The sequence below is a fragment of the Ostrinia nubilalis genome, chromosome 28, assembly GCF_963855985.1.
Source record: "Ostrinia nubilalis chromosome 28, ilOstNubi1.1, whole genome shotgun sequence".
In the NCBI taxonomy this organism is placed as follows: Eukaryota; Metazoa; Arthropoda; class Insecta; order Lepidoptera; family Crambidae; genus Ostrinia; species Ostrinia nubilalis.
In genome coordinates, this window is record NC_087115.1 from 4,428,513 (window position 1) to 4,456,164 (window position 27,652).

The following is a 27,652-nucleotide window of genomic DNA, read 5'->3' on the forward strand; positions in this document are numbered from 1 at the left end:
AATTGAAAGCCATAAATACAACCGAGGCATGGCACGCAGTCGGTAGTAAAATTCAATTGAAAAGTCAATAAAAAGGCAAATTTTGTTCAGCGTCGAAATATGAAACTTATTTATGTGGTATTACTCGGTATGTATTTTGTATGACATTTTTAAAACATGGGGTAAAAGTTATAAGAGTTTTAATAGCTTCTGCTAGACTAATGCCCGTTTTCACCATCAATCCCTAATGTTTAAGTGACCCCCTGTCTTGTGGTAACACTTAACAGGAATTTTGTTTTTATTTATGAGTCACTTAAAAATTAGGGATTGACGGTGAAACGGGGATAACTGTCTCAGATCCAGAAGTCCCCGATTCGATTCCTAGTGGGGGCAGAATTGAATGATGACCCTAGACACAGTTATACCGCTTGTGGTGGTAAGACCCCCTTTCTCAGACCCAGAAGTCCCGGGTTCGATTCCCAGTAGGAACAAAATTGATTGATAAACCTATACCAAAAATTACCTAACTTCTTCTCAGCATCAGCCCACCCACATGTTGTCCCAAAGTGGTGACAGGACAAACTTATACAGGGTGTTAGGTAAATGGGTATATGAGCCGAAACTAGCCCATGTTAACATGGTCATATAAATGGTATGGTGAAGTCAGAAAATTGATATCTTCATTTTAATTATTTTAATTTTCATACAAATCGGATTTTATAAAATTTATTTTGTATGAAAATTAAAAAAATTAAAATGATGATATCAATTTTCTGACTTCACCATACCATTTATATGACCATGTTAACATGGGCTAGTGTCGGCTCATATACCCATTTACCTAACACCCTGTATATATTTGGGTCCTAATAAAGCGCCCTGGAAAGGGCCTATGTACTGAATAAATGATTTACATTCTTCTTCTTATCGTGTCGACAACAAACCTACGTTTACGGTACACAAAACAGCCCAAAACTCCACTACAAGAGTGGCGTTGACAGCAGCATTAATTAAATCCTCGTTATATTTCAGCACTTCCCATACTAACAAACTCAGTAACCCAAGTGAAAAAGAAGCTACCAGTTCCAAAGATATCTCAATCCTGCAAAAACATAAAGTGCCCAGCAGTGGAGGAACCAGTATGCGTGAAAGTGAAGTACAAGGATGATTTAAATAAAACAATCTACATCACTATGGTCAATAAATGTGAAATGAAGTATTTAAAGTGCCATCAAAGTGAGTATAAAGGCATCATCATCATTTCAGCTACAGGACGTCCACTGCTGAACATAGGCCTCGCCCAATGATTTCCACATCGCCCGGTTGGTAGCGGCCTGCATCCAGCGCCTTCCTGCTACCATTATAAGGTCATCTCTCTATCCATTTGTAGACTAAGGGCAGCTACCTAAGTAACTCCAGTCTGACTTGATTTCCTTAATTTGCAATAAAAGATTCTGCCTGAGAGCCTAAAGCCTTCTATTTAGCCTAATGACGTCCACTGCTGGACAAATGCCTTCCCCAATGATTTTCACAAAGACCGGTCCTGCGCTGCCCGCATCCAGGCGGTTCCCGCGACCTTCACCATTCCTGAATTACAAAGTACAGTACAGTGTATCTACAGCGTCAAATAGTTCGTGACACCCAAAGTGGCCAAAAAGTCCAAAACACAACCTTATTCCAATGAGGGCTATCGTTTTAGCGCTCACCAGTTAACGCCACTGTAGAGTAAGGTCCTGTCACTTGCTAGTAGCGAAGACAGTGGCACCAACTGGTGAGCGCTAAAGTGGTACGAGGACTATCGCATTTGCACTCATCAAGATGGCGCCACTGTAGAGTAAGGTCCTGTCAATCGCCAGGGGTGCCAACTGTTAAGTATAAAAACGATAGCCCTCATTACAACAAAGACGTGTTGCGAACTTTTTGGCTACTTTGCTTGTCACGAACTATTGGACGCTGACTGTACCTAATACTTCCTTACTTAATTTAATTATGAATTAATCCTCAGATGTGGAGGGAATAATAGTTCAAATGAAATACTGTGATCACAACCATGTGAGAAAACCAGGTAAGTGCGTAATTTTGTACAAAAATATAATTTTATTTAAGTACTAGTGAGTTAGTGACCCGCCCCGGTGCTAAGTTTAAAAACCTTTCTCTTTAATCACTCTGTCTATTAAAAAAAAACGCATTCGTTGCGTAGTTTTAAAAATCAGCATAGGGACAGACAGCGAAAAACGACTTTGTTTTGTTATAATTATACTATTTATGTAGTGATATTATGTTATTTGCTAAACTGTCGTTTAGTAAACGACGACATTTTTGTGTAACTTCTACATTTTATTTCAGTTCAAACGAATTCAACTGGAATAAAAAGAGCGAAGAGAAGTGCAAGATATGGTAAGTCTTTTTTTTAATAAAGCAGCACTTGAAGCCTTGTTTGATTAAAATATTTTACTTATCTCTATAATTTTACAACATTTTTACAATTTTGTCCCATTCACAGAAACAAATGTCGAAGGCACTAGCAAAACGAAAACCAACACAGACAAATCCCAAAAAAACAACGAAGATAAACCGCAGAATAAAAATTCCAAAACAGACACAAAAAAGAACGCTGAAGAAAAACCTCAAAATAAAAATTCCAAAGCAAACAAAATCAACAATTCCAATGCACAACCAAATTTTAAAGCTCGAACTCTTCGTCCAGTGAGAGATGAAGTAAGAAGACACTTAGAGGAACCTCTAGAGGCAGAAGATGGAAATTATGGAGCCAAAGATCAGGACGGTAATTATAAAATCAATATTCAGCTTTGACAAAGTTCCAAACTTGACAGTTGTAAACCAACCATTTCTGAATCAATGTCGGTTCGTCATCATCATCATTTCATCAACAGGACGTATCTTTTGATTTTTAAATTGAGTCAATTTGAAAAGACTCAGTTTTTTAAACGACTCAGTCATGACGAAAAGACTCCAACATTTTAAAACGTAAGGCGCGCTCATACGCTATAATGAGATTCGTTAGTTTCAGCCAAATGACGTCCACTGCTGGACAAAGGGGATTTCCACATCGACCGGGCCTGCGCCGCCTACATCCAGGCACCTCCCGCGACCTTCACCAGATCGTCGGTCCACCTAGTGGGGGCTAGTCTACACTACGTCTTCCGGCTCGTGGTCGCCACTCGAGAATTTTTTCTGCCCCAGCGGCCAAAATGTAACGTAAATTCTAAATAATAATTACTAATAGATGTGATTTTTACAGATCAGGAAGGCGGTATGGTAGATAGAAACTTTTTTGGAGGCCCAATGTTCTCAAAGAACATGTTTGGCAACGTTTTTGGTGACACCAAGGCTGGATCCCAAGCCAATGAAGATTATGAAGGTAAAGGATTATTTTGTAAAGGAAAAAACTACGTAGCTAGGTCTACCGCATAACTCAATGAGTGCCTGGGGTGTGGGAGCGGCATGGGAGGGTGTTTTTGTAACGTCAAACGCATGGGCGTACACACACTTTAAATACAGCAAACGTCAAGTCTGTCAAACTCCATACAAAAAAACCGGTTAATGTTATCGCCCGTATTCACAAACATTATAGATGACCCACGCTGAACTGTCCCACCAAACTCAATGACAGGGGGACGCTACCATCGTTCAACTAACTACTTATATGGTTTCCAACATGGCAAAAATCGGAACCAGCGATCCGGTATTGACGGTGGCGCCCCACTGTCAATGTCATGCATAGGACAGTTCAGTATTTTGGAACTATACTATGATGTCTCACAGTGCGCGTGGACGCACAGTGTGACACACGAACCAATCACACAGCTCTGTTCGATTTGCTGCTTCACATAAGCAAGCATCGTTTGATTTTCTGCTTCACTTAAGCAAGCATTGTTTGAATACGAGCGATAGTTACCGTTAAAATAAATAGTAAAATGGTGCAACTGAGGCTGAAAATCGTTTTATAAATTTCATATTAAACAGCAGAAACACGTGACGAAGCAGCTCAAGATTATGATGAAGATGATGGGCTGGTGCAAGGTTCATCTGAAGTCAACGAAGCCCTTACGGAAGGTACCAAATAATTTAGCTACCCAGGTCAAGTTAACTGCGCATCTGGCTGCCGTGACGTCACATTGACGCTCTAGTACGGACGGGACGAACTCGGGAAGGTGTGCGGGTGAGTGCGAGGAAGATTCGCATTCCAGCTAGGTGTGCAGTTAGCTTGACCGGGTTGTAGTATTTTAGTTCTGTACTAAGTCTAAGTACATCATAGTTAACGCTTATTACTGTCGCTGATGGATTGCAGTGTGGTGGGTGTAGTGAAGGAATGCTAACAAAGTACGACACTCTGTGGTACGACACGGTTATGACTTGGAATAGCTCTTTGGCCCGGTTTCCACTAAGGGCCTTAGTCTAAGGCGGAGGAGAGCGGAGCGGAGAAGAGTTTTTAATAACCAATAAGATTTAATTAATTCCACTTAACTTCTCCGCTTCCCACAGCTCCGTTTCGCGTCGCACCACCATCGCTGTCAAATTCTTTAGAATTTGAGTGCTTGATACTTCTTCGCTCCGCTCCGCTCTGCTCCGCCTAGGGGAAGCCTTTACCTTGTCCAATTTCTTGTGCCTTAAGAATAAAAACGTTGTTTTCATGTACCAAAAAGGAGATACAAACAAAGAAACCCTGAAAGGTACGGAAAATATAGACGGTTTTGGAAGCCAAATGTTCCCGAAGAACATGTTTAGCAAATACCAATTTGGCGGAGCAAAGGAATCGTCTGGTAACAATGAAGCTCTCACAGAAGGTAGGCTATGATTTACTTTTGTAAACTAACTAGTTAGCTTTCCGCCCGCGGTTTCGCCCGCGTGGAATTTTGTCTGTCACAGAAAAACTTTATTGCGCGCATCCCTGTTTTAAAAACCGGGATAAAATCCTATGTCCTTTCCCGGGACTCAAACTATCCCTATGCCAAATTTCATCAAAATCAGTTCAGTGGTTTAGGCGTGAAAGCACCGACAGACAGAGTTACTTTCGCATTTTTAATATTAGTAGATATAGATACTATTGTAAAGTAACTACAACCCGATCGAGCTTTCGAGAGCGGCGATGTGACGTCACGGCCGCCAGGTGCTCAGTTAACTCGCCCGAGTAAACCCCTCCTGGTTTAGGGAACTAAGCTAAATATTATGAATGTTACGAGTGGGTTCACCATAATAGTCGAGCGGCGGGGATCGAACCCGCGTTTCGGATGTCGTCGGCCAGTCCGACCCCTTCACCGTTCGGCTATCGTGGCTTCGATTAGAAAGAGAACAGCCCCCCTAGACAAGAGGCAAAACGTGATAAAGCCCGGTCTGCGAGCACGTAGAATTTTGTCCAATGACCCCAAGCAACCCATCCTTATCGCTCGCACACTCACTGCAGGCGCCCGTCGCACAGTCGCGACAGCAATATAATTACGCGCGAGCGATAAGGATGGGTAGCTTGGGGTCATTGGACAAAATTCTACGTGCTCGCAGACCAGACTATAAGTATAGATAATATCGAAAGGCCTTATGCTTCAACCACACCAAAGCTTCAACAACGTGCGCGACCCGGCGCCGGTGGTAGAAGCTTTAGCTCCAGCGTTTTTTTAGGGTTCCGTAGCCAAATGGTAAAAAACGGAACCCTTATATTGTACCTATGGCTAGGCTCTATAACAAGTGGCACGTGACAGTTGTAACATCGAAAGGCCTTACGCCCGTATTCACAAACGATGCTTGCTTATGTGAAATTGAATAGAGCTCTGTGATTGATTCTTGTGTCACCCTGTGCGTCTACGCGCACTGTGAGACCTCATAGTAATGTTGTTTGTGAATACGGACGTTAGCTCCAGCGTTTTTTTACATCGCTCCGTGAACGGATTCGATTTTCGATTCGATCAAAAACTGGCACTTGTCTTGAGGTGTTTGTGGCTACAATTTAGAAATTAATATTTTCATTTCATTAACAGGAAATACACGATATGGAGCCCAGAAAGACGATGTAGAAAACTATGACAACGCTGATGATGGAGCTGGAAAAGGATCACCTGAAGTTAATGATGCCTTAACTGAAGGTATAGTAGGTCTTTAGTAGTTTTGTACCACGAATTAATAATTAATGCTCTGAATGAATGAATAAGTGATCACGAAAAGTGGAGTCAGACAAAAAGATAAAAAAACTAGTCGCCTCCCGCGACTTCGTACGCGTGGATCCCGTTTTACCCCTTAGATATGGGTGAAATTTCGTAAGATCCCGTCTTAGTGAGCACACGTTCTAAAAGGAACCCCCATGCAAAAATTAAGACTCCTAGCACTTGTAGTTTCTGAGATTTCGTGATGAATGAGTGAGTCCTAGCCTGTAACTTTTCGCTTTTATAGATAGCGGCCGCCCGCGACTTCGTACGCGTGGATCCCGTTTTACCCCCTTAGAGTAGGCGCACACCGTTGATTTTTAGTTGGCCGATAGTTGTGCCCGATTTTAAATTGTATGAAGAATCGGCCAAATCGAATCGGCGTAGTGTGCGCACTCCCATACATGCCCATTGCCCATACTGATCAACTGCCCGACTAAACTATCGGCCGACGAAAAATCAACGGTGTGCACGCAACGGTTAGGGGTGGAGTTTCGTAAAATCATTACTTAGCGGATGCCTACGTCATAACATCTACTACCTGCATGCCAAACAGCCCGATTGCTCCAGTGGTACCTAACACCCTGTATATTAATGCCATTTAACAAACAGGAGAGGCGCCAAACAAAGAAGGCGGTAATATGATAAAGGGAAATTTTTTCAATAAAATGTTTAAAGAGAACATGTTCAGTAAACAGAAATTTGGAAAACCAAAAGGAAAAACTCAAGCCAGAGAAGATCTTACGGAAGGTAACTCGTACTTAAGTACTCAGAGTCAAAATACACTCGGCATCACATAAATCGCACCTCCCGCGACAGTAACTTTAAAGTTTTTCTTCTGACACAATCAAGGACCATGGTGCACCACCAATATTGGTATTATTTGAAAGCCTAATAAATAAAAACTTAAAGAAAAACACTTTTTTTTATAGACAATTAACAGATACCATAAATGTGACTCGAAAAAAGCTTCACTTGGGGCTCACCTCTGGGACCAATTAAACCAATTTTTGACATTATAAAACCAAAATAATGATCTAAAGGTTGCGGATTGCGCGTACCCTGGTATGCGTACCAGGGTACGCGCAATCCGTACGCATTAATTAATAATTAATTAATGCCTTTTAACCAACAGGAGAGGCGCCAAACAAAGAAGGCGGTAATATGATAAAGGGAAATTTTTTCAATAAAATGTTTAAAGAGAACATGTTCAGTAAACAGAAATTTGGAAAACCAAAAGGAAAAACTCAAGCCAGAGAAGATCCTACGGAAGGTAACTCGTACTTAAGTACTCAGAGTCAAAATACACTCGGCATCACATAAATCGCACCTCCCGCGACAGTAACTTTAAAGTTTTTCTTCTGACACAATCATGGACCATGGTGCCCCACCAATATTGGTATTATTTGAAAGCCTAATAAATAAAAACTTAAAGAAAAACACTTTTTTTTATAGACAATTAACAGATACCATAAATGTGACTCGAAAAAAGCTTCACTTGGGGCTCACCTCTGGGACCAATTAAACCAATTTTTGACATTATAAAACCAAAATAATGATCTAAAGGTTGCGGATTGCGCGTACCCTGGTATGCGTACCAGGGTACGCGCAATCCGTACGCATTAATTAATAATTAATTAATGCCTTTTAACCAACAGGAGAGGCGCCAAACAAAGAAGGCGGTAATATGATAAAGGGAAATTTTTTCAATAAAATGTTTAAAGAGAACATGTTCAGTAAACAGAAATTTGGAAAACCAAAAGGAAAAACTCAAGCCAGAGAAGATCCTACGGAAGGTAACTCGTACTTAAGTACTCAGAGTCAAAATACACTCGGCATCACATAAATCGCACCTCCCGCGACAGTAACTTTAAAGTTTTTCTTCTGACACAATCATGGACCATGGTGCCCCACCAATATTGGTATTATTTGAAAGCCCAATAAATATAAACTGAAAGAAAAACACTTTTTTTTATAAACAATTAACAGATACCAATACAATGTGACTCTTAAAAAGCTTCACTTGGGGCTCACCTCTGGGACCAATTAGACCGATTTTTGAGGTTATAAAACCAAAATAATGATCTCACGTTTCCTCTATTAAACTCAATTTAACAGTTTTATAACCATAAAAAATAAAAATACAACAATAATTGCTCTAGCGTAACTACCAGTCGCTTTAAGAAGAGACACTGGGGGATCCTCCTAAAGAAAGACACATTTTAACCTTTCCTTTAATGAAATAAATTATCTTGACTGGGCGCGGAATTTTTTGTATGGTCGAAAGGGGGCGCGTCTCAAATAACTTTGGGAACCAATGATCTGGGTTTTATTAATCTATGCTTGTAACAAACAGGAGAGGCGCCAAACAAAGAAGGTTTTAAAGAGAAACAAAAAAATATTTTGGGTCACAAAACGTTTTATAAACAAAAATATAGAAACGCAAAGGGAAAAACTGGAGCCAAAGAAGATCTTACGGAAGGTAACTAAACTTCATAGTTCGTGACACCCAAAGTGGCCAAATGTTGACCACACAATCTTATTTCAAGTAACAAAGACGAGTTGCGAAATTTTTTGGCTACTTTGGGTGTCACGAACTAATTGACGTTGACTGTACCGAAGCGACAATAAGTTTCCAATCAATGTAAATTGATACCTTCCTGTGGATATTACGAACTATTTGGCGCTCACTGAAGCCTAGTCGCCACTCGAGAACTTTTCTGCTCCAACGGCCATCGTCTCTCCTACTAGGTGGACCGACGATCTGGTAAAGTTCGCGGGAAGAGCCTGGATGCAGGCAGCGTAGGACCGTGCATTGTGGAAAACCTTGGGGGAGGCCTTTGTCCAGCAGTGGAAGTCATTTGGCTGAAAATAACGGAGCCTTCGCAGACCACAGACTTTAGTTGGCCGATAGTTAGGGGGTTGTTAATTAACATTAACGTGCATGGAAGTGCGCACTTTACACCGACTTGGTATCATCGGCCAACTTAAAGTTTGTAGTCTGCGAGTATCTAAAGCCTAAAGTAATTATGTTGCTGTCGCGCTCGCACACTCACTGCGGGCGCCCGTCGCACAGTCGCGATAGCAATATAATTACGCGCGAGCGATAAGGATGGGTAGCTTGGGGTCATTGGACAAAATTCTACGTGCTCACAGACCAGACTATAGATTTTAGAAGTGATTGTTCTTCAGAATGTAATAAAAATAAAAGATATTACAATAAATTGGTCACTTTTATCTAAACAACAGGTGACACCCCATACGAAGAAGCCCCGAAGGGTGATGGTGAGAAAGAGGGAGTTGGATTTGGACAAATGTTCCCAAAGAATATGTTCAGCAAATATCAGTTTGGTGGACCAAGGGGAGTATCTGGAAACAATGAAGGTATTGTTTATCATTCTCCAGTTTTTAAGTATATAAAATATCTCCGTTAAAGGTTCGGCCAAGTTTATTTCATCAAAAGGTCTAGCGCTTAACTCAGTGCCTGAGTTATGGGAGCGGCATGAGAGGGGTGACATTGACATATTTTTATTATTATGACATGACAGAGCATGAATCTTAAGTCTCGCTGACGTTAGACGTTACAAAAACAGGTATAGCTATAGGACATGAAGCTAAAGATAAAAATGAAGGCCACACTTGGAACAAAAACTTGAGTCAAATACCTACTTATCTCTATCTCGCTCTCTGTGGACGGACCTCTCTTTTTAGTGTGGACTGTAGTATTGCTATCTCCTTATTTAAATCTCATAGTAAATTCTTCGAAATAGCCAATTCACTAACCAAATCAGAAGTTAAACAAATAAATAATTAAATATTTGAACTACGATTACCTAGTTAAATTAAAAATCACAAAATTGTCGTCCGTTTAGGCTTAATGTGTTGGCGAATCAGGGAATTACAAGTAGTCATACACAATCTTACGTCAGATCACTGTGGTATTAAAGTAGAATTTATTTGTAATAATTTGAATAATAAAAGTAAAAAAAATGCCGTATGTAGACCTGTAACCATTAGTCGTCTAGAACGTTTTAAAAATAATCTTGAAAATAAATTGCATTTAGTCCCGTATGTGCAGGGAGACCCAGATGCTCTTTACAATAACCTTTTCGAATGTATTAAAACCGAACATGACAAAGTTTTTACGGTAAAGCCATTAAAACCAAATACCAAATCAAAGTTTAGTGACTGGGCTACTAAGGGAATATACAAAAGTCGAAATACGTTATATGAACTTTATGGCATGAAAAAGTATAATAATAGTATATCTTTTCTTGAGCATGTAAAAAAGTATTCAAAAATTTTTAAGAAAGTTTGCTTCATGGCTAAGTCTTTTTATATTCGGGACAAGATAGGGAACGCCAGTAATAAAATAAAAGAAACTTGGAATGTTATCAACCGAGAGACTGGTAAACTAAAACCAAGAGATAATGACTTTTCTCTCAAAGTTCACGATAATTTGATATCTGCAGATAAAGATGTAGCGGAAGCTTTTGACAATTTTTTTGGGAATATAGCTTCAGCAACAACTGCCAACTTAAAGTCATCTCCCTCCGAGGCCGAAGAAATATTGAAAACCCACGTGACACCCTGTGACTCGCACTTCTCTTTTAAACATATTACTCCATTAGATATCACTAAAACTTTTAATCTTTTAAACGTAAAGAGTACAACTGATATCTGGGGCATCTCTGTCAAGATAGTCAAACACATTATTGATATAATTTCCCCACAGTTAGCGATAATATTCAATAATTGCATAGAGAAGGGAATCTTCCCCGACCTCATGAAACATAGTAGACTAATGCCATTATTTAAGTCTGGTAGCAAAACCGACCCTGGCAATTATAGACCCATTTCTATCTTGCCCGCTCTGAGCAAGATTTTTGAAAAAATCATACAGGAGCAACTTATGATTCACTTTGGCTCTAATAAACTATTTCATAGTGAACAATATGGTTTCACCAAGGGTCGTTCCACCACCGATGCAGGGGTTGCACTACTTAAACATATCTTCGAGGCTTGGGAGAATTCTCAAAATGCACTAGGGGTCTTCTGTGATCTCTCAAAAGCTTTTGACTGCGTAGAACATCAAACGCTAATTCGCAAACTGCACTATTATGGGGTAAAGGACTCGGCTTTGGATTTAATACAATCCTATTTAAACTTTAGAGTTCAAAAAGTTGACATAAATGGTGTTTTGTCTTCTGGGTCACCTGTGAAAATGGGAGTTCCGCAGGGGTCCATTCTGGGTCCATTCTTGTTTCTTATATACATTAATGATCTACCATATTTTGTTAAGGACTCTTGCGAAATCGTGTTATTTGCTGATGACACATCTTTGATTTTTAATATCGATAGAAGTAAAAATAACTTTGACGATGTAAATAATGCACTAACAAGAGTTTTAAGTTGGTTCACTACAAATAATTTACAACTCAATGCAAAGAAAACAAAATGTATAAAATTCTCTTTGCCTAACGTAAAAACAGTTAGTACAAAAATAGAACTTAATAATAATGCAATCGATCTGGTAGACTCTACTGTATTTCTGGGAATTACCCTGGATTCAAAACTCCAGTGGGGCCCCCATATAGAAACTCTGGCGGGAAAGCTCAGCTCAGCGGCTTTTGCAATAAAAAGGATACGGTCATTAACCGATGTTTCAACAGCTCGCTTAGTCTACTTTAGCTACTTTCATAGCCTAATGTCATATGGAATCATGCTGTGGGGCAAAGCTGCAGATTTTGAAACAATATTTATTTTGCAAAAACGTGCGATAAGATACTTGTATAAAATGAAAGCAAGAGCATCCCTTAGAGAATTGTTTAAAGAAATTGGCATTCTCACGGCCGCTTCACAATACATGTTAAACTGTATTCTATTTATTCAAAAAAATATTACTGAATTCAAAAAGAAAAGTGATATTCACCAAATTAACACTAGAAATAAAAATAAATTGGCTATACCCGCTTTTAGACTTAATAAAGTCTTAGAGATGGCATCCACTACGTGACCGTGACGTCATATCTTTCGATCCGCTCGTTGCCGTGTTAGAGTGGGAAGGCACGAGAAACCGGCCGCCGGCGCACCGACTCACTTTGCCCGAGCGCTTGGTTGCGACGGACGTTACGTTTCTCTCGGATTGCGACTTTAGTGACCTACAATAATTATTTCTTGCATAGGCATTCTCTTTTGGTTTAATTTGATTTGTGGAATTGTTGTTTTAGTTAATTAATAAATCGTTATTTGCTAGTGTCAGTTGTTGTTTTAAAAGAAGTAGGTACTCTCACCTCTGATCCTTAAGATCAGAAGTGGGATCGCCACGCGTTTTTGCTCGTTTTAGTCATCCTAAGTGTGTCCTAAGTGTTCTTTCGTGTGAATGTTAGTGTCGTTTGTGCGTGCGTTTTGTCCGTGAGATTGTAGTGGTAATTTTAATTAAATATGACGGGTAGGAGGTCGATCACGCGAGATCGGTCTCATAGGCGTCGTGATCGAAGCAGTACGCGTAACCGCCGTGATCGTCGTGCAAAGACAACGCGTTATTCTGATAGTTCGGAAAATAATCATGAGGACAGGTCATCTAGGTGTCGCGATCGTGATGATTTTTCAAAATCTCGCAAGCGACGCGATAGTTCTCGTGGTTCTCGTGATGGTTCACGAGACGAGGCCTTAGGGAAAATTTTAGTACGACTAAATGAAATAGAGAGTAGGTTGTCCTCGTCAGTTGTACCAACGTCGACTCCTATATCGCGCCCTGACCATGAGTGCCGTACGCCCCCTCCTTTGGATCCCGAGAGGCGCATTCCTGTTAATGAAGTGGCTCCGGAGGCATCGCGCACCAGCACAACCACAACCAAGGAAGACGCAGCGGACAGGATTGTTGACGCTTTAACTGGTTTGCTGCAAACAAGGTCCAGTAATTTTTATATTTCTTCTTTTGACCCTAATGTGCATGATTTTGATTCGTGGTGTGCAGAGGTAGACCGTGCGTGTATTTTAAATAAGTGGGATGATCGGGAATGTCTCGGAAGTATTGGCGGTTGCTTACGAGGGAACGCTAGAACATGGCTCAATGATTGGGTCACCACAGAGCGAACGTGGAGTAATTTTAAATCGGAATTCCGTTCTTTGTGTCCACGACAAATAGATGTAGCTGCTATTTTGTTTAAAGTTATGTGTGCTAATTCAAACAAGTTCTCAACATTTGCGGACTATGCCCGTAAGTCACTTTTGCGCCTCAATATAGTGACGGGACTTTCTGATGAATTGCGAACCGCCATCGTTATCCGAGGCATTGGCGACTCTCAGGTCAAAGCGGCGGCAACTAATGCTAAACTACAATCAAAAGATTTAGTAGAATTTTTAACAGCTTATGTGAAACCTAAAAATGATTACACACATTCACAAAAGCCCAATACTGCTCGCTCGTCTCATGTAGGACCTCCTAACACACGAAAGCGTGAGATTCCTAAATTTGAGGGTACTTGTTTTAATTGTGGCGGAACTGATCACAAAAAGTGGAACTGTCCTAAGAGATTTAAAACTGATAGCGTTAGTTCAAAACCCACTTCAACTATTACGTCTTCTGGCACAGCACTTGCTAAGTCTAATAAATATTGCACTTTTTGCAAAAAGAGTGGTCACTTGGTGGAAACTTGCTTTGCTAAACAAAGAACTGAACAAAATAATAATTCTACTAATGTAAATTTTTGCTCCGAGACGAAAGCCGAACAAATAACTTAATACCTGCCGTAATTCAAAGCATCCCAGTTGACGTGTTGGTGGACAGTGGTTCTGACATCTCTTTAATTTGTGATTCAGTTTTAAAATATTTCAAATTCAATAAAATCCCTACGTATCGCCTTATGCGTGGAATAGGGAGTCAGGAAGTGGAATCTACTTCATACGTTACCACAATTATAGAGTTCCCTGAGATTTCTATCGAAGCTGATTTGTATGTCGTTTCATCAGACTGCATCAATGCTCCTATTTTATTGGGTACGGATGTTTTAAATAGGAAAGGTGTGGGTTACGTTCGAAGTAACGAAGGACAAAGACTTACTAGGGCAGATATATTACCTGTTGTGCATCACGTGTCCACGGTAGAAGTTGACCAAGTTAAGACACCCTTAGTTGGTGAGGATAGAGAACGTTTGATGTCTGTAATTGAAGAGTTTTCAAGTTCATTCGTTACCGGCACTGCAACTTCCACGGTGAACACTGGTAGCATGGAAATAAAGTTAACTGCAGAAACCCCAATATGCTATCGTCCTTATAAACTTTCAGTGGATGAAAAAAATCGAGTCCGAGATATTATTAGCGATTTGATGGCAAAGGGAATAATCCGTGAATCACAGTCTCAATATGCGAGTCCTATCATCCTCGTCAAAAAAAAGGACGGGAGTGATAGGATGTGCGTGGACTATCGCGCGTTAAACGCTATTACAGTCAAAGAGCGATTCCCGTTGCCATTAATCGACGACCATATTGACAAACTCGGTGCATCTAAGTACTTCAGTAGTCTTGACATGGCTACTGGGTTTCATCAGCTGCCACTTAAAGACGACGACTCCATAGCAAAAACTGCGTTCGTAACGCCCGAAGGGCATTACGAATACCTGAAAATGCCCTATGGTTTGGCTAATGCCCCTATTGTTTATCAGAGAGTGATTACTAAGACCTTGAAACCTTTCATAGATAGCGGTAAGGTGCTTACATATATTGATGACGTCCTGATTCTGTCTAACACGGTTGAGGAGGGGATAGATACTTTGCGGGAAGTGCTTGAGGTGCTTAAAAATGCCGGCTTTTCAATCAATTTAAAAAAATGCACTTTTCTCGCCACTCAAGTCGAATATTTAGGTCGATTGGTTGGACAGGGTCAGGTACGGCCGAGTCCTGGTAAAGTAGAGGCATTAGTCAATTCACCTAAACCTACCAACGTCAAGGAAGTTAGGCAGTTCTTGGGGCTTGCCAGTTATTTCCGAAGGTATATTGCGGGATATGCGTCTAAAACTGCGTGTATTTCAAAACTTCTGAGAAAAGGCGAACCTTTTGTATGGGGCCAAGAACAGGACGCTTGTCGTGATTTTATTATTCGTTGTCTGACAGATGAACCGGTCTTAGCTATATTCAATCCGACATTACCCACTGAGTTGCATACCGATGCCAGCGCGGTCGGGTATGGGGCAATTCTATTGCAACAACATAGTGATGGACGGAAACGGGTAGTTGGCTATTTTAGCAGGTCCACTCAGGGTGCGGAATCGCGGTACCACAGTTACGAGCTTGAAACTCTCGCGATTGTTCGTGCGCTACAGCATTTCCGTCATTATTTAATCGGCATCGATTTTAAAATAGTGACGGATTGCAATTCGCTCAAATTGACAGAACGCAAAAAGGACTTGTTGCCGCGGGTCGCACGCTGGTGGGTCTACCTGCAAGATTTTCGATTTACCTTAGAGTACAGAAAGGGATCATTCATGCAACACGCAGATTTTTTAAGTCGACACCCGGTTACCGTCTCTCATATTCGAAATCCAAATAATTGGGCAAAAACTGCACAGACAGCGGATACTGAAACTCAGGACTTAATTGCAAAGTTAAGGGATGGACTATTAGACAGTACTCGCTACGTAGTCAAGAATGACATTTTATTCTACAAGCATGTAGTTACCGGTGAGGAACCACGTCACCTTTGCTTTATTCCTAAGGGCCCATAGGCTCAGTTTGTTACGAGTGTTTCATGACGACCATGACCACATAGGTATTGATAAGACCACGGAATTGATATTGCGTCATTTTTGGTTTCCTGGACTGAGACAATTTGTTAAAAAGTATGTGTTACACTGCTTAGTTTGTTTAGCACATAAAAAGGTACCTAGAACGTCATCTCAACCTATCGAATCTTGGACAAAACCGGACGTACCCTTCGGCGTCATTCACACGGATGTTTTGGGACCTCTTCCCGAATCTAATGGATTCAAATATATTTTGATCGTAGTAGACGCTTTTTCCAAGTACTGTTTACTGTACTCTCTATATCGACAAGATGCTGAGGAATTAAAGCGCGTTTTCTCAAATGTAGTTTCCTTATTTGGCAGCCCTGCCATGATAGTGTGTGACAGGGGTAGAATGTTCGAAAGTGCAGCTTTTCATAATTGGGTACAAGACATGGGATCCACAGTGCATTATATTACTCCTGAAATGCATCGTGAGAATGGACAGGCTGAAAGATACTGTCGCACTGTTCTAAATATGTTACGGGTAGAAGTGAGGAGTAAGGGCACTAAATGGTCAGATGCTTTATGGAAGGTTCAGCTTGTATTAAATATAACGAAACATGCTACTACCCAAACTTCAGCACTACAACTTTTAGTAGGCATAGAGGCGGCAACGCCTGTTATTAGGTCGCTTATTAGGGATGTCGCATTAGAGAACACAAGTCCGAACCGAGAAGCCCTCCTAAGTTTGCGAAGGCAAAGGGCATCTGAGCTATTAATAGCCAATCAACAGCGCCAAGACGCTTATGTCAACGAGCGTCGACGGCAACCACATAAATACGCCGTCGGAGACTTTGTTTTTGTAAGCAAGACATCGCAGAGTACTGGAAAGCTGGATTCCGGAATGCGCGGCCCGTATAAGGTTTTACGGGCACTGGCGCATCACCGCTACGAATTGGAGCTGCTGGCCGGATCCTACGGCAAGAAGACCCAGGCAGCCGCCGAGCACATGGTCTTGTGGCGCGGCGAGTGGACTCCAGAGACTTGCGAGGCATTCTTCGAGGGTGGTGAGTCCCGCCTTGACATGCAAATACGGCCTCTGTCAGTTTCTGGCTCTGTCCAGGCAGACGTTGATGGTTTTTAATACCTGATGCGTAGTGTTGATTTGGACATGCAAATACGGCCTCTGTCAGTTTCTGGCTCTGTCCAGGCAGACGTTGATGGTTTTTAATACCTGATGCGTAGTGTTGATTTGGACATGCAAATACGGCCTCTGTCAGTTTCTGGCTCTGTCCAGGCAGACGTTGATGGTTTTTAATACCTGATGCGTAGTGTTGATTTGGACATGCAAATACGGCCTCTGTCAGTTTCTGGCTCTGTTCAGGCAGACGCTGACTGGTTTTTAATACCTGAAGCGTAGTGTTGACTTTGACATGCAAATACGGCCTCTGTCAGTTTCTGGCTCTGTCCAGGCAGACGCCGCGGTTTTTTTTTAATACCCGAGGCGTAGTGTTGGCATGCAAATATGGCCTCTGCTAACGGCGACGGGTTAGTAAGCACATTATGCAAACTTTGGGCCTCTTTTGTGCTTACTGTTCTTACTAATTTACGGATAATAGCATTCCGGAGCTATTATTCGTAGGACTACATACTCATTTATTTCCCACATTTGTAATTTTCCTTTCACTAATTGTTTTAATTTTTTTATTTTTTATTATTCACTCTCTGAGTTTAGTTATCTTTAACATCATTTTGGTCTCTTATCGCAATCACATGAGTGCACGCATGGGATTGTGTTAAAAGGCTGTAATCTTCCTATCATTTGTAAATTTTAACTTCAAGAAACGACGGTTTCATTTTGGTTCCTTGTATTGGTCATACAGTGAACATATACCACTAATTTTCAGATGATAACCATGGAGCCGAAGATGGAGAAGAGCCTGGTGAGGGTCAGCCTCAGGCTGCACCTCAGGGCTCTGAGATTCAGCTTCCTGCAGACCAGGGCTGTGATGACCAGCCTTTAGCGGGTCCGAGCTGCGTGGACCAGTCTTCGGGCGTCGGCGAGGCCACGCTGCGTTCGGAAGAGGCCGTGGCTGATGCGGAGCAGGCAGCGGTCGAGGACGCCGCATCATCAGGAACGGCCGTCTTAGAGATGGCATCCACTACGTGACCGTGACGTCATATCTTTCGATCCGCTCGTTGCCGTGTTAGAGTGGGAAGGCACGAGAAACCGGCCGCCGGCGCACCGACTCACTTTGCCCGAGCGCTTGGTTGCGACGGACGTTACGTTTCTCTCGGATTGCGACTTTACACTTTAGTGACCTACAATAATTATTTCTTGCATAGGCATTCTCTTTTGGTTTAATTTGATTTGTGGAATTGTTGTTTTAGTTAATTAATAAATCGTTATTTGCTAGTGTCAGTTGTTGTTTTAAAAGAAGTAGGTACTCTCACCTCTGATCCTTAAGAAAAGTGTTTGCTACTTTTATGGGACAAGGTATCCATTTTTATAACAAAGTCCCTGATAAATATAAAGAGCTACCGTATAATAAATTTAAAGATATAGTTAAAGATCACATGCTTAAAAAAGCCTATTAAATTTATACAACTCGAGATTTTCTTAATGATAAGTCATCCTGGGAGTAGGATTATGGTCCTCTCATGCTCGCACTAAAAAGAATTAAAATGAAAAGTAATGTATAAACTAATAATAATTTCTCAAATGTTATAGTGTCATGCTTCTCAATCTGGACTGTTACTTAGCTTTATTATTAGTTTTTTTTTTTAAAGAGATAACTTGGAATTGTCATTCTCACTAAAATGTCTCTGGGGTGGTGGCGTAGTGAGGCGGGTCGTTACATTCCCTCTAATATGGTCGAGTGAAGCGATGGCTGGTTCACTCGTCATGTCTGTGAACAGGCGCTGCTTTCGGGGACTGGTCAATCCAAGTTATTCAAATTTATGTATGCGAGTCATTTCTACTAGTATCTTAATATGTAAGTCTAGATATTAGCACGTCACTACCTTGTTTAATATACCACGCAATCTTGTATACCCATTCTTTTAAGATACACCATACAAGAATGCATGGTAAATTCAGTGAACTGCTCCTGAATCGAATGTACCTACTACTACTATTTCTATTTATTTATATTAACCGGCAGACAGTGGTGACTGAGTTTGTTGCGGCGCTTCTTCTCAGCACTTGCCAAATGTTGGTCTCGAAGCGCTGGTAGGGTAAAAAGATTATGAGACATGTAGAGGCTCCTTAAGAGCAAAATGACGATTTGTAAGAACTATTTATTAGTCCAAACAAATAAAGAAATTTTGACTTTGACTTTGACTTTAGTACGTGGTGTCCCGGAAGTGACTTAAGATTCCACGCGTAAGTGTTTATTTCGTGATTTCCGACATTGGATCATTATTGTAAACATTTTTCCACATTTTTTACAGTAATTTCTTCCTAAAACGTTTTACCAGTATTTACACTTATTATTTAATGATACCTATGTCAAGAAATAAAGATTTTACATTGAGTTTCATTGAATTTGAGCAAATTTATATTTTTTGTTTATTTAGAAAGAGAGAGTCTGCCCACAGAGAGCGAGATAGTGATACATAGATAGGTTGTGCTTCAAGTAGGTATTCGAAGTGTGGCCTCCATTTTGTCTTTAGCTTCATGGTATAGGAGCAGCATGAGAGGGCGTGCTGCTGCCATGCCTCAGACACTGATTGAGTTAAGCGCTAGAGCTATTTTAATAAAATAAAATTGTTTAGGCTATCTCATTTACCTAAATTCACTAAGGCCGCGTTGCACCATCTTACTTTAACTTTGACAAACGTCAAAAATCTGTCAAACTATACCTACAAAAAACACCGGTTATCGTTATGGTTACGGTCAAAGTTAGGTGGTGCAACTCAGCCTAAGCCTTAAACTCTGAATAAGAGTAGGCGCACACCGTTGATTTTTCGTCGGCCGATAGTTTAGTCGGGCAGTAATTGATCAGTATGGGCATGTATGGGAGTGCGCACACTACGCCGATTCGATTTGGCCGAATCTTCATACAATTTTAAATCGGACACAACTATCGGCCAACTAAAAATCAACGGTGTGCGCCTACTCTTAACAGATTACAAAAGTAATCTTATTATTTAAAAAACAGGTCACACTTCAAACGAAGCAGGAAAAAAAGATGGGGTAGTTAAACACAAGTTAATTAAAGATACGAACAACGATGGTCAATATAGTGAAGCACAATTTGGATCACCTGAAATGGAAGGCGGAAATGAAGGTACTATAACAGTAGCGGAGAAAACAGAACGCAGTAGCGGAGAGTTACAACTCTCTTATTATTATGAAATTTGTCCAAACCTTATTGTTTACTAACCCTAGTTACTATCCGTTCGCTTTAAGTTTGCCGCTGGCGATATGACGTCACTCGAAGAAAAGCGTCTATAACTATAACAAACTATATTTAAAATATTTTTTATTTATTATTATTGATAAAAATTGTGTATCTGCGTAAAATAAGACACATTAATTGCGATTAATCACTAACTAATTCACTCTTCAGGACCTATGACAGTTCACGCGACCTGTCATTGGCCTTTGATCGCGCCGACGATGGCGATCTGCACGCGTTGGTGTGGTTGAAGCATAATAGTTTAAATGCTACTTTGACCTTTACAACCCGATCGAGTTAACTGCGCACCTGGCTGAAATGTGCCTCTCCATCGCACACCTTCCTGCGTCCGCCCCGTCTGTACCAGAGCGTCGATGTGACGTCACGGTTGCGAGATGGCCACTCGATTGGGTTGTACATAAACATCATATCATAGATCACAACGACAACGAAGGTGTAGCTGACGAAGCAGATGAAGCAGACTATAATGAGGAAAGACCCGATGCAGAATATGAAGAGGAAGAACAATTCACCGAAAATGAAAATGAAGATGGATTACAATCCCAAGAACATTCTAATAAAGAGGAAAATGTAGAAGATGAACAACAGTATGATCATTATGATGAAGCAGAAAATTTACATCACGAAGAGTCCACAAAAGAAGATGCAGGTGACATACTTTAATTTATTATAATAGGAAAAGATAATTACAAAATAAACTCAAGATGAGCATTGAAAGAACGCTTGAAGTGTATTACGTAGGTACGCACTACAATTTCTTTGAGTTCATTTAGAAATTTCTTCCAAAAACAAATAAGAGAAAGACTTACTAAATGGATGTAACTATGACCTAATAGTATCACATTTCTAGAATTTATCCAAGATTCACTAAAATAACACGTTTAAAACTATGTCAAATGGATGCCAAATGGATACACTAGTCTCCTACTTAACAATTTGTAAAAATAATAATAGCAGTTTTTTTTGTTTTCTTGTATCTTGACGACGTGATTATATCTTTAAAAAGCCATGAGGCTCAACACGACGTATCTGCAGGTCAAAAGACAGTCATTAGACTTACTATCTAATAATAAATGGTAAAATAAATAAAACATTGCATCATAATGCAAATATTTCTAACCATTCACCAAAATTGTTTTCATAATAATAATCGTCGTCAACAGTAATTAGGTATTATTGTTTTTAGTGACCATGATGTACCTATAAAACAATATATTGTTTTCATATTATAAATGCAAAAGAAACTCGCTCAATTGTTGCTTTTTCACGGTTAACAAATGAACCGATTTCAATTACTATTATTAATGTAGAAAAAGTTGAAGATTAGTAACACTGTTGCTCAAATTATTTATTTATTTAACTTTTTGTAACAGTGTTACTCAACAAAACACTGTGTTCCCGTTAATTCCCTTTCGAATTCACGTTGTGTTTACTTTAATACGGTCACAGCAGCAGAACCAGCCGAGTACGACGCGGACTGCCCTTCTGTGTGCCCGAGCAGAGCCGTGATGGTCTGCGGCAAGTGCCAGCACGGCGTGTTCAGGACCTTCCTGAGCGTGTGCCATATGAGGGCTTTCAGCTGCCGGTTTACTGACGAAGGTGAGAAATTCAAATTGTTTATTAAGTGTAAATTAGGTCTTTCACTGACTAGCGGCCGCCCGCGACTTCAATCAATCAACAAAGCATTTATTGTGTCAGTTATAGGTAATACAGTAACATCGTACGCGTGGATTGAAAAGATTTTCATCATTGTCATCATCATTTCAGCCATAGAAACATAGGCCTCCCTCAGTGATTTCCATAGTAACCGATTGAGCGGCCTGCATCAGCGCCTTCCTGCTACCTTTATGAGGTTGTCGGTCCACCTTGTGGGCGGAGGTCCTACGCTGCGTTTTCCGGTACACACGTGGCCTCCACTTCAGAACCTGGCCTCTCAATATATCTCACACAGCGTGCTATGAAGAGGGCTATGCTCGGTGTTTCTTTACGAGATCGGACCAGAAATGAGGAAGGAGGAGATCCGTAAACGAAATGAAGAAAATATTTTTTAATTTGATTATTTTTACAGTAATGGAACTCGTGTCACGATATCCTTGCTTGGCTTCAGCGCCATATCTTTCCTCTGATAAAGGCGTCAACATGGAACCCCAGGGCAAGCTATCGCAGCCTGGAGACGACGATAGGGTAAGGAACCCCAACATGTAATATTATACACTCGGCGTCAACGAAATCGCATCTCCCGCGACAATAACTTTAATTTAAGATTTTCTTCTGACACAATCATGGTGCTCCGACAATAATAGTGTTATTTGAAAGCCCAATAAATTATTTTTTAAACTTTAATTTTTTTATAAACAACTAACAGGTAATTTGACTTGAAAAAACACCAATGTTGCCCTCACCTCTGGGACTAATTAGATATTTTTTTGTGGTTATAACAAATCGACGGTCCCTACGTATAGTTCAGTATCTACCAGTTCCGTGATTTGCCGTTTTTGTTTGCAAAACCTTCAGAGCACCCAACAGTTTCGGCTCAGTTAAAAATACATACAGTTTTTATTCAAATTGAACCTTAAAACGTCAAAAAACAAATCCCGCAACTACAAAATTAGAACGATTTCCGCAGTAAAATTGCATTAGTGGGAGTTAAGAAATTTTACGTTGGACCGCACGCCTTAATCCGCGCGCCCAGCCCCGCAACTGTCACTTTCATCCGCGCAGATCGAGTAAATTGATACGTAATTTATGAAGGAAATAGGTATTATTATGATTTCTGACTTTATTTATTTCAGTCAACATTAAACCAACGGTAAATTAATCAGTTAACTGTAGGCATAACGTAGTTGCGTTGTTTTACTCGGGAAAATTAAAGTTACTATTATAAGTAGGTGGCACTTACTTATTTTTACGTCGGAAAATTCAAGAATCTTCTAGCCGTAACTGCCACTATAAATGTTTTACTTTGGAAAAGTTTGTTTTATGTCTATAAGTTAGTGCCAGTAACGGTGTTTTACGCTGAGAAATTGTATTTTAGCAATATTTGGTGGACACAAAAGTGAAGACAAAACAATATAAAATATGATATACAACACGACTGAAGTATCTAGGGTCATTTATTAGACTCAAAGCAACCAAGTTCTTCTCCTATGCTACTTTATAATACATGATATAAGTAAAAAATCGTTAAATTTATTTTATTTATTTATTAAGCATATTAAGGCATTCAGAAATAAAGATAAGCAGGTAACACATACAAACAAAAGTTTAAATTAACTGCATTTAGAATCTACTATTACATGATAATGCTTATTTGATATTGCAAATATATACCCGTCAGAAGGATGAGGTATACCCACTAAAAATACCCTGGTGCCCCGTCACTCTCTATAAGTGCTAACTTTGAGATTCCGGACAAAGATCTCCCACCTACACGGCGACAGTTGGGACGACAGCAACTGGAAGTACACAGCTTTTCCGTACACACACTCACCATCAGCAGACGGTGGTGGTGGCCTATCTATGCAATGCCTTCCGTGCGGCCTCACGCCCCCGTTACGCTGGCCATTACCGAGGAAGGAAGATAGGAGGCAATCATACTGTCACCTTCCCTGGAGCGAATTAAAATGCACCCGCACTTGGTTCGTAGTCGCGCTATCGTACTGCAGCTTCTTGTGGCACCTTGTCTTCTCAGATAGATGTGCTTCATTACCACCCAACTTTTGTTACCGTCCACATAGCTTTGACTATGCTATCCCGCAAGAATATGGTGTGTCGTATGCTCCTAGCCACCGCAATACAGGTAGGGCTCGAAGGATCCGTGCCTAGTCATGGTGCGATCGCTAGAGCAACCTTAAACTTCAGCACGAGTGCGAATAAGGTTCGGCGACCCAACTTAGCCACGGCCCACGGCGAGGTGGTTTATCAACTATTAGACTACAGCACAGTCTAGCGAGTCTCACGTCAAACGGCCTCTCTGTCCTCCTATGGCGGAGCTTTCACCTCGTTCTTCACGCTGCGTTAAAGACGACGATGTAGCCCTGTAGACTTTCTGGGCCTGTTAAGGTCTTAGACGATGGGCAGCGTTACCCTTTCCTATGAGGGTGATGCCTTAGATGGGACAGAATCATGCTTTTGAGGGTACCAGTATAGATAGCGTATCTCCATAGCCTTCCGACATGAGAGTTTTCGGACCTCCAAATTAGGGAAGCAGCCATGAAAAAGCAAGCTGTCTTCCATTCGCACGGCGACGGATTGGAATAAGTGCGAGCTGCCACTGGTTATATACATAAGGTCACCGTATTTGCGCTTACTACTTGGCGCCACTGGTGATTAACAGGATAACTCTTAGATATTTTATCTGGGCCTTAGTTTTGACAGTGGTGTGGGCGTCAAGTGAAGGTGTCAGGGATGCCTTTAAATACAGGGTGGAAACGTTAAGTGATCTCACTCGATTATTTCTAAACTATACAAGATATCGGAAAACTGATTACTGATCCTGAAAGTGCTTTACGAGCTCTTTCAAACGATATCAGTAATAGGTTACAGAATTAACTGGATCTATCCGAAAATTCAATATTTTCAGCCTCCATACTAAATGTATCTATGCCAGCCACACAATATTAGAAGTGTTATTTTTTTTATTTTAAATAATAACATAAATACTTAAAATTAACTCTTAAATTGCATTCTGATTTAAAATTATTAATGGAAAACATTAGTTTTAGGCTTTACTTGCTATAAAATTATCAAGACAAGTGCCATGACTGTGGCAGTACTAAATGTATGGAAGCTGAAAACATTGAATTTTCGGATAGATCCAGTTTATTTTATAACTTATTATTGGTACAGTTGGATAGAGCTCGTGAAGCACTTTCAGGATCAGTTACCAGTTTTTGGATATCTTGTATAGTTTTTAATATTATGTGGTTTTATTAAATGTATGGAAGTTGGAAACATTGAAGTTTCAGATAGATCCAGTTTATTTTGTAACCTATTATTGGTACCGTTGGATAGAGCTCGTGAAGCACTTTTAGGACCAGTAATCAGTTTTTGGATATCTTGTATAGTTTAGAAATAATCGAGTGCGATCACTTATCGTTTCCACCCAGTATATGTGGTCCCTGGCCTAGGGCGACCATAATGCCGTCTGTGGCGCCCAGGCAAGCCCCCTCGCTGTGAAAGTTATTTATTTATTTATGAGGATATTCTTGTAATGATGAAACTATCTGCATGACAGATACCTTGAAATATCCATGCCTTGAAAAGGGTTCCATTTAGTACCCAGTTGTATTCAATGTTCCACAAGATCGAACTCAAAAAAGAGCCATGTGGATCTTCGTACTCGATGCCATGCTGTCAAACTTGGCCGGCACTATTGATAAAGAAAATTTACCGGTTCTACAAGTATTCTTCAGTCAAAAGACCCCTTAGATAAGGAAGAATCTTAAGGTATTGAGTGCCTCCAAAATGCAACTATTTGGGAAACGAGGCGGGACGCTGTTATGCCTCGTCGAGCAGGACTATGGGCCTAGAGTGAAAGTGTAAGATGTGGTGTCAAAGTAAGACTGATGTCAAGATGTCAGACAACTACGCCGTATCAACCGCTGATGGGATTTATTGAAAGACGTGTATTAGCTGCCGAATGCTTTATTGCACTGATTATAAAAATGTTAGAACTACCAAAGTCCCAAATGCAGGTCAGGCGTAGCTGGCCAAAGTGCATGAATAAAATGCAAAGTTAACAATAAATTAATTAGTAATAAAAATGTGCGAGTTGACTCGTACAGAGAGTTACTGTCAATAGTAGCTGAACTTTGTTCCCGTGTACAACTACTTATGTGGCAGTTAATAATTTAAACAAATATATTACTCCGACGTAAAAGTTAGTAAGTACCACTTACGTAATTTGTAATTAGAAACTTTCCGTTGTATAAGTGAGTAAATGACAAATAATACACTTATTGTGATTATTTTTTGATAATTCTTCATGTTTTATAAAATATACCTCATATAAAACTATCATACCAAATTTCATTAATGTATGATAAATAGAACGCGAGCTACACATGTTTAAACCTTCAAACCGCTCTCCTGTAAAATTGACCGTTTTCAGATACGTTTTTATACGTAGGGACCGTCGAAATGATCTCACGTGTCCTCTTTAACAGATGGATAGCGATTAATCCCAATTTAACAGTTTTAAAACCATAAAAGTTCGCTCAAGCGACTCTCCACCTGTCGCTTTAAGGAGAGACACTGGATCCTTCTAAAGACACATTTTCGGGGTAAAAAAACCTTTCCTTTAATGAAATGAAGTTTAGAACTTGGCTTTCAAATGGTACCAATATTGGTGGGAAGTGGGGATGCATACGCTTGAAATGCTTGTCGCCGGAGGCGCGATATTTTTGACACGTAATTCGCCCTCCCAATGTGACAGATCGAGTTTCTATAAATATGATATTTATTGTTTTCAGATCCTAAGATTCATCAACTGCAGAAGCAGGGGGAAGCTGGGCCCAACACGCCTCAACATTATGGTTGGAGGCGATGAAACACGTGAGTCAAAAATAATAATGTACAACTTTTTTCGTTCGTTTCAGCCAAATGACGTCCACTGTCAAAAGGCTTCCCTCAAGCATTTCCACAACGACTGGTTCTGTACTGCCCGCATCTGGGTTCTTCCCGCGACCTTCACGAGATCGTCGGTCCACCTAGTGGGAGGCCTGCCTACACTACGTCTTCCAGCCCGTGGTAGCCACTAGAGAACTTTTCTGCCCCAGAGTGGCCATCAGCTCTACGAGCTATGTGCCCCACCCACTGCCCACTGTCATATAAATTTGGCAATTCTGCGGGCTTTATAATACCTATGTCGGATACTTCTTTGCTCCCAAAAGATATATTGGCGCAAGTACACTATGCGGAAAATTGACCAAGTCGAAGCGCTAGCCCGCACACCGATATAATTAAACGACTCACGGGTGGGGGAAGGAGGTGTTCACACTATTCTTGGCCAATTTCCCGCCTATGTGTACTTGTGCCATAATATACCATATTATTTTCATTTATCGACTGGTTTTTTTCTTAAGTTTTATTTATGTATAACCATTTTGCAAATGAAAGACGGTCTACGTCAAACCTCTTTCGACCTAAGCTTTCCGCTGACAGCTTGTGTGCTTGTTTCAGATACAAACGATAAATGCAATTTTGATGAGGAGAATGACTCTAAGAATAACGATAAATCGTCGAATGAATATATTAACTAAGAAAATAAATACTTAAATGATAGTATTTTTTATTTTTTTTTACCCATGGATTTATACCTAACTATTCCTATTTAGCCATAGGACGTTCACTGCTGAACATAGGCCTT

The 27,652-nt window shown here is 40.5% G+C and overlaps 2 protein-coding genes across 2 annotated transcripts; both read left to right on the plus strand.

Moving 5' to 3' along the window:
- On the plus strand, nucleotides 1–27,570 carry LOC135085208 (uncharacterized protein DDB_G0290685-like). Its single transcript, XM_063979962.1, has 18 exons — nucleotides 1–127; nucleotides 1,012–1,215; nucleotides 1,985–2,044; nucleotides 2,326–2,376; nucleotides 2,483–2,764; nucleotides 3,242–3,361; nucleotides 3,967–4,056; nucleotides 4,647–4,787; nucleotides 5,973–6,077; nucleotides 6,747–6,884; nucleotides 8,491–8,616; nucleotides 9,384–9,518; nucleotides 20,023–20,151; nucleotides 20,699–20,932; nucleotides 21,733–21,882; nucleotides 22,352–22,467; nucleotides 26,757–26,838; nucleotides 27,466–27,570. Exons 1-18 carry the CDS (start codon nucleotides 100–102, stop codon nucleotides 27,543–27,545), a joined length of 2,271 nt encoding a protein of 756 aa, XP_063836032.1. The 5' UTR covers nucleotides 1–99; the 3' UTR covers nucleotides 27,546–27,570.
- Nucleotides 15,945–18,073, plus strand: LOC135085432 (uncharacterized). The gene is made up of 2 exons (XM_063980229.1): nucleotides 15,945–16,926; nucleotides 17,767–18,073. Exons 1-2 carry the CDS (start codon nucleotides 16,248–16,250, stop codon nucleotides 18,027–18,029), a joined length of 942 nt encoding a protein of 313 aa, XP_063836299.1. The 5' UTR covers nucleotides 15,945–16,247; the 3' UTR covers nucleotides 18,030–18,073.
- Nucleotides 27,571–27,652: the final 82 nt, after the last annotated feature.

What these genes read in the sequence shown, in the direction of transcription:
- LOC135085208 (XM_063979962.1), top strand. Translation starts at nt 100, where the DNA reads ATGAAACTTATTTATGTGGTATTACTCG. An exon ending in TAATGATGCCTTAACTGAAG is followed by an intron (nt 6,078 to 6,746) that starts GTATAGTAGGTC and finishes TTTAACAAACAG; the next exon opens with GAGAGGCGCCAAACAAAGAA. An exon ending in AGTATCTGGAAACAATGAAG is followed by an intron (nt 9,519 to 20,022) that starts GTATTGTTTATC and finishes TTTAAAAAACAG; the next exon opens with GTCACACTTCAAACGAAGCA.
- LOC135085432 (XM_063980229.1), top strand. Translation starts at nt 16,248, where the DNA reads ATGATAGTGTGTGACAGGGGTAGAATGTTCGAAAGTGCAGCTTTTCAT. An exon ending in CGAGGCATTCTTCGAGGGTG is followed by an intron (nt 16,927 to 17,766) that starts GTGAGTCCCGCC and finishes ACTAATTTTCAG; the next exon opens with ATGATAACCATGGAGCCGAA.